The following is a 13,129-nucleotide window of genomic DNA, read 5'->3' as shown; positions in this document are numbered from 1 at the left end:
TAAACACCCCCCCAGTGACACCAATGGGCTTGACTGTAACACTGTGACACAGGGCCCGTTGAACCAGCAGAGAAAAATAATCTGGTTCTTTTATGCATACATAGCTTTGCTTTCCATTACTACATCAAATGAGTTATGATTCATACTGTATGCCTTGTGCTATAACCAGCGTCACTGGCAGCTTTTAGGTAAACTTTGGGGAGAGAGGAAGTAAGAAACTTGATGACAAATTACACCAACACACATTTGTTTTGTATTTTTAATTCTTTAGAATTTTTTATTTTTTGGTTTTCTTAACTAAATTCCCATACAGATTTCTTTTAAATACAAGTGTTTGTTTTTAAGTCTATGAAAAAAAGACATTTTATTTATTTTATTGCATCTATGAGGACCCCAACAAACATGATTTCTTTATAAATAGCCATATATGATGTTAAAGATGTTTTTATCCTGATAATATTTGCATAATACACAAGCTCGCACTATCCCCAAGTAGATAGGCTCTGGATTTTTATTACAACAATAATACAGACAAGTGTTTTATTTATATAATGTTGTCACAGAGATGTCACGCAAATGCTCAGATGCTTTTTCTTCTTGTCAAAGCGAGCGTGTCAGCGAGAGAGAGAGAGAGAGAGAGAGAGAGAGAGCGTCTTTGTCGAGCGTTTGAAAAGCAAGAGAGGTGTTAGCGAGTGTAGAGCAGGCCAAAGAAGAAGCAGCATGAACGATATGAAAGTCTCTTATGCCTCTTTTCCACTGCCGGTTTTCTGGTAGGCCTACAGCTCGACAAAGCTCAACTCTGTTGCCACTCTTTGCTTTACAATTGAGCTGTGTCGTAACTATTCAAAAAGCAGAAAGTGGCGGCCGAGTCGCGCTGTGTGGAGCTGGAGGCCTATCGGAAAACCGGCAGTGGAAAAGAGGCATTAGTTTCCTTACTTTTAGACAAGCTGGCTGTGGGGTAGCTTTCCCAGGAGGACTCATCTTTTGAAGGAAACAAAACAAGGGAGGAGGAAGGAAGGACATGAAAATGAGGGAGGAGGTGGCGTTGCGGTCACTCTGACCAACAGGTGGGTACTGTATGGATGATGCCCAGATCAGATCATGTGTACCGTAGCTGGACCACAGGGGAGAAGGAGGAGAGGAGGGCCATACAGTAGGACCTTACAGAGGGCCTTTTGTTGCCTTCAACACCTCTGAACGCACTTGCGTCCGTCTAACCAACCGAAGGCAGGGCAGCTAAGTGTACGGTAAGAGAGGAGGAAGAGGAAGGCAGCGAAGGAAGAGCAGCCCAGAGAGAGGGGGTTTGGGGGGGGGGGGGGTTCTCTCAGCCACGTCGCAGATCATGCAGCTTCTGAGCCACGTTCTCCAGCTCCGACTCAATGGCAGCCAGACTCTCAGGCATCTCAGAGTCCTGGAGAGGGAGAGGGGATAAACATTGGAAGAGTTTCCTTTTTTTAAAGATATTTTTTGGGCTTTTTGCATTTATTTGTGACAGGACAGTCAAGTGTATTGACAGGAGGTGAATGGGGAGACAGAGACGGGGAAGGATTGGTTAAAAGGACCGGGCCAGAATCAAACCCCGGTCGCCGGTGTAGCAGTGCAGTGCCCTACTGCTTGAGCCACAGCAAGGCCAACATTGGAAGAGATTTGTTGCTAAATGACATAGGTGTCATTTTTTGACTTGCATTTTATTGTTGTACGGTAAATGACTGTGCAGAAATCCTATCATCTATGTGTGAATTCTTGCCATTCAAATATTTTGAGAGCCTACTTTTGAAACCTAAATTAAATGCATTTTGCAATTCAGAACCCAAAAATAGAAAAATGTCAATTTCCCAAAAGGTTACGAAATGGATATACATAATTTTGCAACAAAGCTCTTCATTCATAAATAAACGAATAGTAATACACTTAATCTAGTAGGCTACTACATTTGTATATACCGTTACTACGTATAGTACTGGCTCCTCAGTAAATCCAGACATGAAACATTTTCAGCAGCTTCCACTGATAAAGCTTTTTCAGTTGCAGTTCCCATAACCTCTTTTGATCTGCAGCTTTAAAAATATATATATATATATATTATACAGTGAGTTTAAGTTTAAACAGACTTAAGCCATTTCCATTTCAGGGTACATAAATATGGATCAGTGGCATTCTACCTTTTTAAAATAAACTCCCCCTTGACATCATTCTAAGCCTCCCAACGCTGTAGAGCCCCAGTTGAGAAACATTACTATATACAGTATACTGTATACGTGCATACGGTATATATACATACAGTGCATACATACCACTACATATGAGCATAAACATGTTTTTGTTTAAAAGTTGTGCACTGTCCTATGACCTCTCTAACCGCCATTTCCTATGACCTTATGACCTCATAGCCCCCCATGACCTATGACCCCATTACCTCGGGCTTCCTGCTGGCGCTGCCCTCTTCGTCTCTGCGTTCGCCGGAGGGCTCTCGCCGGGCCATCAGGCGGAGCTCCCTCTCCTCAGGGCTGGAGGAGGAGCGCTGGAGCCCAGCGGGGGCCTCCTCCTCTGGGTACGCCTCCTTGGAGTGGTGTGGCATCTCCTGGAGCTCCTCGCCAGATCTCCTCTCCTCCTCTTCCTTCTCCTCCTCCAACGGTGCCTGGAATAGAACATAAAACATATTTTAATGAAGGAGGATCAATACAGCAACTCAGGACAGGAATGTTTTCATATTCAGAAAGGTGCAAGACTAACATTTTAGCATGGCATCTTCTCTGATGAAGTACTACTGAAGTATTTGAACTACGGTAGGTCCTTCCCGTTGATGCAACAGATTGTGAGGTACAGGAGCGCAGAGGATATACTTCCTTTCTATAAAATATATTTTTTTAACAATTGAGCAGTTCTTATTCGCTAAATCAACTGCACATTGGAGACTGGTCAAACGCAGTTTCAAACTTCTGTGTTAACCCTGTTACATAGATCTTTGACAATAAAGCACAGTTGACTAGACTTGACAATAAACAATTGAGAGGAAAGATATTAGTAAAGTACTCCAAATCACACACATCCACAGTAAAAAGTAAAACACCCAAATCTCAAACCTCACACACCCACCCACAGCCATACACATCCTTCCAGTAGGAGTTAAATCATTATGTGGCATGTGCCAGTGACATGCGGAAGTGGCATGCGATTATAAAACAGGAATGAGTTTTGGTTTAGGCACAGTTTGGCATGTTTATAGGTTGGTGTACAGACGTTTTTTCACTGACAGGTTAGGTTTAGGAATGAGTTTTGGTTTAGGCACAGTTCGACATCATAGTAGCCCCTGTAGCCATAGTAACCGTAACCGTGAGGGCACTTGGCATGCTGAGCCATGACAGCACTTGGCATGCCCGTTAATTGTTGTAATCACAGACCTAAAATACACAAATAATTAAAAACAGTAATTAATAATAATTAATCTAATTATAATTATTCATAATAATTAGTATAGGTATGTTGTTCTAATATACAATCAACGTGCATGCCACTGCCCACTTCCACATGCCACTAAATGATCTAACCCCCTCTCCATCCTTTCAGTTGATTCTGCTGTACCTCCTCCTCCTCCTCCACGGCCTCCTGCTCCTCCTCCATGGCACGCTCCATGGCTCTCCTCTGAGCCTGCTGGGTGAGGGGTGCGTCCCGGAGCAGGCCGTTCCATCTCTTCACACCAACTCCCCTCTTCTTCTCATCCTCCTCGTCCTCCTCCTCTTCCTCTGACTCGGTAGTGTTTTTCTTCTTCTTCTTGGTTGCGTCTGCGCTGTCTGTCATTGTCTTCTCCTCCTCCTCCGCGGCCCTCTTCTCCTCCTCAGCGGGGGACATGGAGGCATCTAAGGTGTCCGCTGGACCCGCTGGACCGTCGTTGACTATTTGGATAACAAAAGGAAATGCCACCCATGATGGACTGCTGTAGACCACTTACGTTTTTTTTTCCAGTTAGCAATTTACTTAGTTTCTTAAAGTGCTCTTTCTTTCTTTCTTTCTTTCTTTCTTTCTTTCTTTCTTTCTTTCTTTCTTTCTTTCTTTCCAAAGCTCCTGCTGTTTTCCTCTCATCTCTCCACACCACCAATCTCTCTGGCTCTCTTTCTCGGGTTGTGTTGTTCACTCTCATTTCTTATTTTAAATCTCTCTCTCCATCTCTCTGTCTCTGTCTCTCTCTCTCTCTCGCTGCCTCTGGCTCTCTCTCTCTCATTCTCCCCTCTCTCCCTCTCACTCTTTTCCCCCCTCTCTCCTCTTTCCTCTTAGCGCTCTGCTCTGCTTTGCCCAACCCTAATATCACCGTATTTTACATCTCTCTCCGTCTCTCTGTCTCTGTCTCTGTCTCTGTCTCTTTCTCGCTCTTTCGCGCTCTCTCTCTCTCTCTCTCTCTCTCTCTCTCTCTCTCTCTCTCTCTCTCTCTCTCTCTCTCTCTTTCTCATTCTCCCCTCTCTCCCTCTCTCTCTCCCCTCTCTCTCTCCTCTTTCCTCTTAGCACTCTGCTCTGCTCTGCTTTCCCCAGCCCCAATGTCAGTGTCCAACAACAGGCCTCCCTCCCTATTATCCGGCATCAGCAAGATGGCACTCTCCTTAATGAACTTCCCCATTGCCAGCTGGCCAGAGGTAGAGGTAGTGTGTGTGTGTGTGTGTGTGTGTGTGTGTGTGTGTGTGTGTGTGTGTGTGTGTGTGTGTGTGTGTGTGTGTGTGTGTGTGTGTGTGTGTGTGTGTTTTTATGTGTCGCTGGGGGGAGGTTGTTCTTGGATGTGACTCTCTCTCTCTATCTCTCTCTCTCTTTCTCTCTCTCTTTCTCTCTCTCTCTCTCTCTCTCTCTCTCTCTCTCTCTCTCTCTCTGGGGATCACATCCCTCCCTTCCCATCCCACAGACCTCAGTGCACCATGGAGATGCCGCAACAATGTGGCCTACATTTTTCCGAATGTCATTGTGTACATACAGTACTGTACAGTTTTATACATGCAGTAGTTATACATTTTCTACATGTGTTCCCAGTTAAAGACCATCCTATTATTACATTCTAGGTGTATTGTACTTTATTCTAGCCTATGCATTAGACTCAGTCTCTCTCCTGCCCCACAGCACCACTGTGCTAGTTGGTTAATGAATTCAATTATTTATTAGAAAGTTATCCAATCAGTTCATTGGTATAGCAATCATAATATGCAATATGTGACATTAGAATACATTCTTTTCTCTAAGCTCCCCACATTTGGGTTTGCATGCCCACCCACGGGGACCCCGGCTCGAGTCCGGCCGGGGTCATTTCCCGAGCCTCCCCTGTCTCTCTGTCCCATTCGTTTCCTGTCACCATCTTCGACTGTTCTGTCAAATAAAGGTATAAAAAGCCCCTACGTTTTTTTACATTCTTTTCTCAGCTATTTTATTCAAATCCATTCTAATTGATTCTATTTAATTCAACTCCTGTTTTTACCTTCAAGCCCATGCCCTCTCCCCCCAGTCATGGGCAAGCACAGATAGGGCAGAGGTGGTGCTAAAGCACCTGCCCCTTTGCCCTACAGGACGAAAAAATGCCCTTTTTGCAAACTCTTCTGTATTTTCTTGTGGTAATCTACAAAATGGTCGACAATCAAAAGCATGTGACAATAATGCCCCGATATAACATATATCATCTATATAGCCTAGTAAGGCAGCTGGATGTTCCACATGCCCAACTACCCCCCCCACCCCCCCCCCCCCCCCCACCCCCCCCCCCCCCCCCCCCCCCCCCCCCCCCCCCCCCCCCCCCGCCCCCCTCCGCACCCCCTCAAGCACCTGCCCCCCAACATGTCTGTGCACGCCACTGCCATCCACTGTTATACAACCTGGTGCGACCACTTGTTTCTCTATATTTATTTATATAGCTAGGAAGCTATAATGAGCAGAGAAACGTCTGTAGCGGCTGGACTGACTCCAGCGTCCATTATTTAATGAATTCTCCAGCTCGCCTGGATCTCATTTGGTAAATGGAGGCACTTACAGCACAGCTCTCCCCATTTATCCTCAGCATGTCAACCCAGCAGGAGCTCCATAGCAACATAGCAATCTCCATCTCTCTCTCTCTCTCTCTAGCAATCTCAATCTCTCTCTCTCTTCTATCTCTCTCTCCATAGCAATCTCCACCTCTCTCTCTTAATCTCTCTCTCTCTAGCAATTTCCATCTCTCTCTCTCTCTCTCAATCTCTCTCTCTCTCTCTCTCTCTCTCTCTCTCAATCTCTCTCCATCTCTACCCCTCTCTCTCTCTAGCAATCTCCATCTCTCTCTCTCCCCCTCTACTTTCGCTTTTCTCGCCTCAGTTCTTTCCTCCTCTACCTTTCTGTCACTGTCTCTCTCCTCCCTCTTTCGCTGTCCCTCACTCTTTGCCTTTCGTTCTTGTTCTCTCTTTCTGTGTTGCCCCGTCACCACTTACCCCTGTGTGCTGCTGTTTTGTTTTGCTCTTCTTTCGTAGTATATTCCTTAGCTCCGGCGGTATCTTCATCTTCCTTATTCCCCTCGATTTCTCTATCCCCCTCTTTGCTCCCTCCCTCTCCTCTCTTTCTTTCCTTCCCTCATGTCTATTATGCCATAACTCTCCTCACTTGCTGCATCTCTCTCTCCCTCTCTGTTTCTCTGTTTCTCTCTTTTAACTCTCTCACGCTCAAACCTCACACACTCTTTAATCATGTCTTTCACTCACTCTGCTACTGTCCCTTCAGTCCTCACCTTACAGTACCTCTTCCTTCCTTCCTTCCTTCCTTGCTTTCTCTCTGCTTTTTTCTTCCTTTCCCTTACGACCTATACTACTCTACTCACTGCACTGTTTTTCTGTGTCTTTTTCACTTCCTGTCTTTATTTTCCTTTCCCTCCCTCTTTGAACTCACTCTCTCTCTCTCTTTATCTCTCCCACCCTCTATTTCTGTCCCTCTCTCTTTCTCTATATCCTCATCTCACTCTCTCTCTTTCTGTCCCTCTCTCTTTCTCTATATCCTCATCTCACTCTCTCTCTTTCTGTCCCTCTCTCTTTCTCTATATCCTCATCTCACTCTCTCTCTCTTTCTGTCCCTCTCTCTCTGTCTCTATATCTTCGTTCATTATTCACTTTATGGCTTTCAGATCTAGTGTCTTTCATTTCTAGTCTCCGTCCTCATCTTTCATCATGGCATCATCGCTAATGCTCCCCATCTCTCTTCATCTTCCTCTCTCTCTCTCCCTTTCTCTCTCTCCTCTAGCCTTGCACTCCTTTGCTCTCCATCTCTCCATCATGTCCTCCTTCACTGTGTGCACTGCACTCCCTCTTCAGCATTTCAAGCTGTCTCTCTTGATTGCACTCTATTCATTTGTTCGGAGCCAATCAGTGCCATGCTCCATTTTTCATTTTTCAATTCTCTCTCTCTCTTCTCTCTCTCTCTCTCTCTCTCTCTCTCTCTCTCTCTCTCTCTCTCTCTCTCTCCCTCTGTCTCTGTCTCTCTCCCTCTCTCTCCCCTTTGTTCAGCCCCGTTCTTTATATCATCCTTAATCACCTCACTTGTAGATATGAATGACATACTGTACAGACGCACACAAAGATACAAACATGCTCTCTCTCTCACACACACACAAACACACGCCCGCATGCACGCACACACGCACAAACACACACACACACACACACACACACACACACACACACACACACACACACACACACACACACACACACACACACACACACACACACTCACACTCACACACACACACACACACACACACACACACACACACACACACACACACACACACACACACACACACACACACACACACACACACTAACACACGCAGAAAGAGATGGCTCCCTGGAGTGCTGTATTTATCTGTCATTGATCATCTGGCTACGCAGAGATGTAGGGGCTATTCATCCTGGTGACGAGTCATCATAATGATTATGAGTCTTCAGGGAAGGAGAGAGAGAGAGAGAGAGAGAGAGAGAGAGAGAGAGAGAGAGAGAGAGAGAGAGAGAGAGAGAGAGAGAGAGAGAGAGAGAGAGAGAGAGACAGAGACAGAGACAGAGACAGAGAGAGAGACAGAGACAGAGACAGAGAGAGAGAGAGAGAGAGAGACAGAGACAGAGACAGAGACAGAGACAGAGACAGAGAGAGAGAGAGAGAGAGAGAGAAAGAGAGAAAGAGAGAAAGAGAGAAAGAGAGAGAGAGAGAGGTGAGCCAGAGGCCTACTGTATGTCATACTCACTTCCACAAAAGAGCTGACAAGAGAGGAGACTACCTGTCTGCATCTGTTCTGGGCTATACACCTTTTTATCTCTCTGTCTCTCACTCAAACTCACTCACAAACAAACACACACACACACACACACACACACACACACACACACACACACACACACACACACACACACACACACACACACACACACACAGAGGGGGAGACAGAGAGCAGAGAGAGCGAGCGAGAGAATGAATGGCGAAAATAAGAAAGAAAGACAGGGAAAGAAGAGTAATGTAAGAGTAAAATGCTGCGTGTGTAGATGGATAGAGGGGCAGATGAAGAGAAGGAGGACATGAGGAAAGTAGAGTACATTTCACACCCAGGTTCATGTTCATATGCAGCAAGCCACACAGATACCCTCAGCTCTGCTCTGCTCGGCTTCCAATCTCACTTTCACTTCACTGACAACTGAGTGACCTGTGTCTTGTTTCACCATGTCAGTGAAAAGGGAAGCGGATCAGATCAATGTGTTTGATCTGCAGGTCTGGGTGCTTGGGTGCTTGGCTCCGTGAGCATACACACGTGACATTACATGGTAGCTGTGGCCTAATGTTTGGTGAGTCGGTACAGTTCTTCTACAGTGAGCTACCTCACTTGGCGGCCATTTTGGCGATGCCTTCGGGGATCTACTGTATTTCGGATTAACCCATTTTAGCCTGACGCAGCGTATACGCTATTTGACCTTTGGCGCCTGGAGCGACATATACTACACTGCATTCAGGCTTTTGAGATTTTGAGTTTTTTTAGGTAACACTTTATTTTAGGGATACATCTATTAGCACTAATTCATACAATGTCCCTGTATAAGTAACTTGGAAGGCATGTACAAAGCAAAATCAAACGTTTGTTAGGCATGTATTCGCAAATTTCTTTTTCATTAACAATAAGGGATTTGTTACCAATTTAACATTAGTAAGGACCTAGTAGGCCTTAGCGTTTGCTTAGTACATGCCTTACAAGTTACTTATGCAGGCATTAACATTGTAAATATTAGTGCTAATAGATGCATCCCTAAAATAAAGTGTTACCTTTTTTTCTTTATTAAAAATGTAGGTATGTTAAATCTGAATGAACACATTCTAATTAATACAGATGAGGGTCTTGGTTTTTAAACTTATTTCATGTTTTTATGCGGTTCGGTGGTTGAGATATTTAGGCTTTAATACGCAGAGGGCACCTTTTCCCAAAAAAGGCTCTGGCATTCAGCAGGTGTTTTTGCAGGTGCCTTAGGCTAAAATGGGTTAAAAAAGACCAGACAACCTGAAAATGAATGGAGGAATGGGAGATAAGGACCCATGGTTAAAACCTAGCTGCTTCTTGTGAATGAAAACCATGCATTTAAAGCTCCTTTTATCACAGGTTGTTTGAACAGGGCACAGGCACAGTACGCATAATAGCATGACTGTAACCAGTTCCCTGTACCTTCTGTGATGTATATTGTGCAAATTGTACGAATGTTGGTTTGTGTTGGTCTTGATGTGTCTCATCTTAACCCGCTTATTGTGGACTTGGAATGTAGGGATGTGGATATTTGTCTGGAAAATCAATTGAATTGAATTATGTCGTTTTGGATATATGTGTAAAATAGGTGGGATATACAAGTAAGAATAAATGTAATGTGATGAAATGTGACTACAAGTTCCATCCTCTCACCTTTTCCATACTTGGTCAAGGCCTCTTCATCCCCCTCCTCTTCCTCCGAACTTGAGCGTTTCTTCTCCTGCTCTGCCTCTCTCTGCTCCTGCTCCTGTTCTTTCTGTTTCTCCTGGCTCTCTATCTGTGAGCTCATAGTGTCAGAGATGTGGTTGATGGGGTTCTTCTCTCCTCCATCCTGCTCCTCCTCACTCCTCTCCTCCTCCTGGTTCTCGACGGCATCCTCCTCCTCCTCCTCCTCTTCTTCTTCTTCGCTCCTCTCCTGCTCCTTGCCTTCGACCTGCTTTCCCTCCTGGGACTCCTCTTCCTCCTCCTCCTCCTCCTCCTGGTGAGCCTCCCTCTCCATCTTCTCTGCCGCCCTCTCCGCCGCTGCCTCCTCCTCCTTCTCCTCTTCTCCCTCTTCCTCCTCCTCCTCCTCTTCCTCCTCAGCCTCTCTCTTCTCTCCAGGCTTCATGCCAGCCAGTAGCATCGATCGATCTGCCAGGGGGACAAAGAGAAGAGAAGAGTACAGCTCAGCTCAGAACACAGAGGCCTGCCAAGTCAGCCAGCCAAGTCAGCCAAAAGGATTTTATTTCATTTCCAAAAGGAGGCAGCGGTGAGGGAAATGGGATACAAAGGGGATGGGTAGAGGAAGGCACTTGTGAATATGGTTCAACACGGCGTGGTATTTATACTTTATCTCATGATAGATAGATAGATAGATAGATAGATAGATAGATAGATAGATAGATAGATAGATAGATAGATAGATAGATAGATAGATAGATAGATAGATAGATAGATAGATAGATAGACTGACTACACATAGTACCTAGTGCCATAATAGAAACACACTAGGGCTGGGCGGTTCTGGAAAAAATGTGTATCACGGTTTTCTTGATGAAAATTGATATCACGGTTCTCTGCACGTTTTTTTTTTGATAAGCGGTGATTTTTCCCCACATCTCAATGTTTCTGAAGAAAAGACTGACATTTTATTTAAAAATGAGATAAAATCCTGAATTTAAATTAATCTCCATTTCTATTTTAATCACTTTTTTGGAATAAAAACAACCTTGTGTAGGTGAAAACCATTATCACGTTTTTTTTAACAGTATACCGCCCAGCCCTTAAACACACAGAGACAGAGGTGCTGTTTATACGTAGCTGGATATTTTTATATGTGGATATTTTTTTGTCCTGCTTGTATTGGTTTTGCATTGGTTTTGGCCTTCCGTTTCAATGTAGCAGATATTTAAAATCCAGGTGTAAAAAGCAGGAGAAAAAAATATCTTGTTTAGGGGGCTGAAACGCATTTGTTACAATGGAGGATTTCTTTTTATCCACATGTTGCGTTTACACCTAACAGGAGAAGAAAATACCCTGCTAAAAAAATATCCTGCTACGTGGAAACAGCACCAGAGAGAGAGGAGAGAGAGAGAGAGAGTCCACTGCCTAGCAGTGATTAGATGCAGCTGCAGCTTGTTATCCCTGTACTGCAGTGTTTCCCAACCAGGGGTACGCGTACCACTAGGGGTACGTGAGCACACTGCAGCGGGTACTTGGAAAAATTTAATTTTATCAAATGCATGGAACATAGTAGTAGCATAATGTAATGTAATGTGTAACATAGTCACACTGGGATACAGAAAGCGATATAGAACATGAGTTACGAGGTACTCATGGTACAAAGAAAAGGCTTAGGGGGTACACGAGACAAAAAAAGGTTGGGAAACACTGCTGTACTGTATCCTTCACCTGAGCGGCACCCTGCTGCTGTTACAGCTACGGCAACTGACATAGGAGACCAGGCAGCCACAGAAAGACAGAGCACCACGCACCCATATAGGGCTGTAAATAATAATCTAAAAGTATCGATGCATTGATCCTACGGCCGACGATTTAATCGAATCACATCGTATCATGGGTCATCCTTAAGTATCAAAAATAATCGAATTGCTGCCCCCTGTCCAATGCCCTAGCTCCATAACATAATTGAAGTGAGAAAAGTAATTAAAATCTAATCTAATCTAATTGTATCGTATCCTGGGGAATTCTTAGGTATCAAAAACAATCAAATTTCTGCTTTAAGAAATCGATACCAAATCGTATCGTCATGGAGGCTGTGATTTACACCCCTACACCCACATACTGCATGATAACAACACACCCCCCCATTTCTCCTCCCTCACAAACACTCATCTCAAGGCCCTCCTCTCTTACGAAGTGAGAATAGCAAGAGTATCAATGCCAGAGTTTGACACCTCTCACCATCTCATTTGCCAATGGCATGTTTAAGTGGCTGAGTCACAGTAGCCTAGGCAACAATCAGACTCTCGTCTCATTCACTTTTCAGACTATTACCAAGCAGCTAGGGCAGCAGAGGTCATCTTGGAAATACAAACAAACTGACTGGTTTATTATTTCTCTTCCGGACAGCGTGTCTGTCAGTGAACGATGTGCGACTGATACTACTCATCTGTCTTCTGACTCACAGGGTACATGGTGTAAAATCTGTGGACTTGTTTTCTATACAGGCTTGTTTTAGAGGCTTGCTGTCTTGATTATTAAAAATCTCCTGGGACAGTGCCCAGCAATGTAACCTCACTTGGCAGTAACATAGTTAATAATATTTCAGTTAATACAAATTATATTTCCATGATATGCATAGAGTACATTTAAAGGGACTTTATGTAGGATTACAATTTTGGTAACACTTTATTTTAGGGATACATCTATTAGCACTAATACATACAATGTTAATGCCTGCATAAGTAACTTGTAAGGCATGTACTAAGCAAATGCTAAGGCCTACTAGGTCCTTACTAAGGTTAAATTGGTAATAAATCCCTTATTGTGCATTAACAAGACATTTGCGAATACATGCCTAACAAATGTTTGATTTTGCTTTGTACATGCCTTACAAGTTACTTATACAGGAACATTGTATGTATTAGTGCTAATAGATGTATCCCTAAAATAAAGTGTTACCAAAATTTTAATTAATCACTGTCCCGAGTCAGCCGACCACTTTCACAGTCCGTCCGCTGATAACCCCAAATGTAACTTTTGACAGAGCGCCGTGTCGTGGGAAACACTTTTCAAAATCACTTTACATACCGTATTCAGATTTGTATCAACGGCTGGCATTCTGTGATGAAAAACATTCTCACAGCGAGCTTATTTGAACAGCCTTTTTTTCCATGACATTGTAGATTTTGAGACAGGCATTCCACT

The 13,129-nt window shown here is 44.1% G+C and overlaps 1 protein-coding gene across 1 annotated transcript in view; it reads right to left on the bottom strand.

The window, feature by feature from the left end:
* Window positions 1–213: 213 nt before the first annotated feature.
* chga (chromogranin A) overlaps window positions 214–13,129 on the bottom strand; it is a 31,058-nt gene continuing 18,142 nt past the window's right edge. Inside the window, exons 6-10 of the mRNA XM_063222163.1 lie at window positions 10,248–10,390; window positions 9,914–10,199; window positions 3,583–3,893; window positions 2,417–2,638; window positions 214–1,411 (exon numbers count right to left, since the gene is read on the bottom strand). Coding sequence (XP_063078233.1) covers window positions 1,325–1,411; window positions 2,417–2,638; window positions 3,583–3,893; window positions 9,914–10,199; window positions 10,248–10,390 — 1,049 coding nt within the window. The 3' untranslated portion in view covers window positions 214–1,324. The remainder of the gene's footprint in view (window positions 1,412–2,416; window positions 2,639–3,582; window positions 3,894–9,913; window positions 10,200–10,247; window positions 10,391–13,129) is intronic.

This window comes from Engraulis encrasicolus, chromosome 18, assembly GCF_034702125.1.
Source record: "Engraulis encrasicolus isolate BLACKSEA-1 chromosome 18, IST_EnEncr_1.0, whole genome shotgun sequence".
NCBI classification, from domain to species: Eukaryota; Metazoa; Chordata; class Actinopteri; order Clupeiformes; family Engraulidae; genus Engraulis; species Engraulis encrasicolus.
Note: the sequence above shows the minus strand (reverse complement) of the source record. Positions and strands in the feature narration are given on the sequence as shown.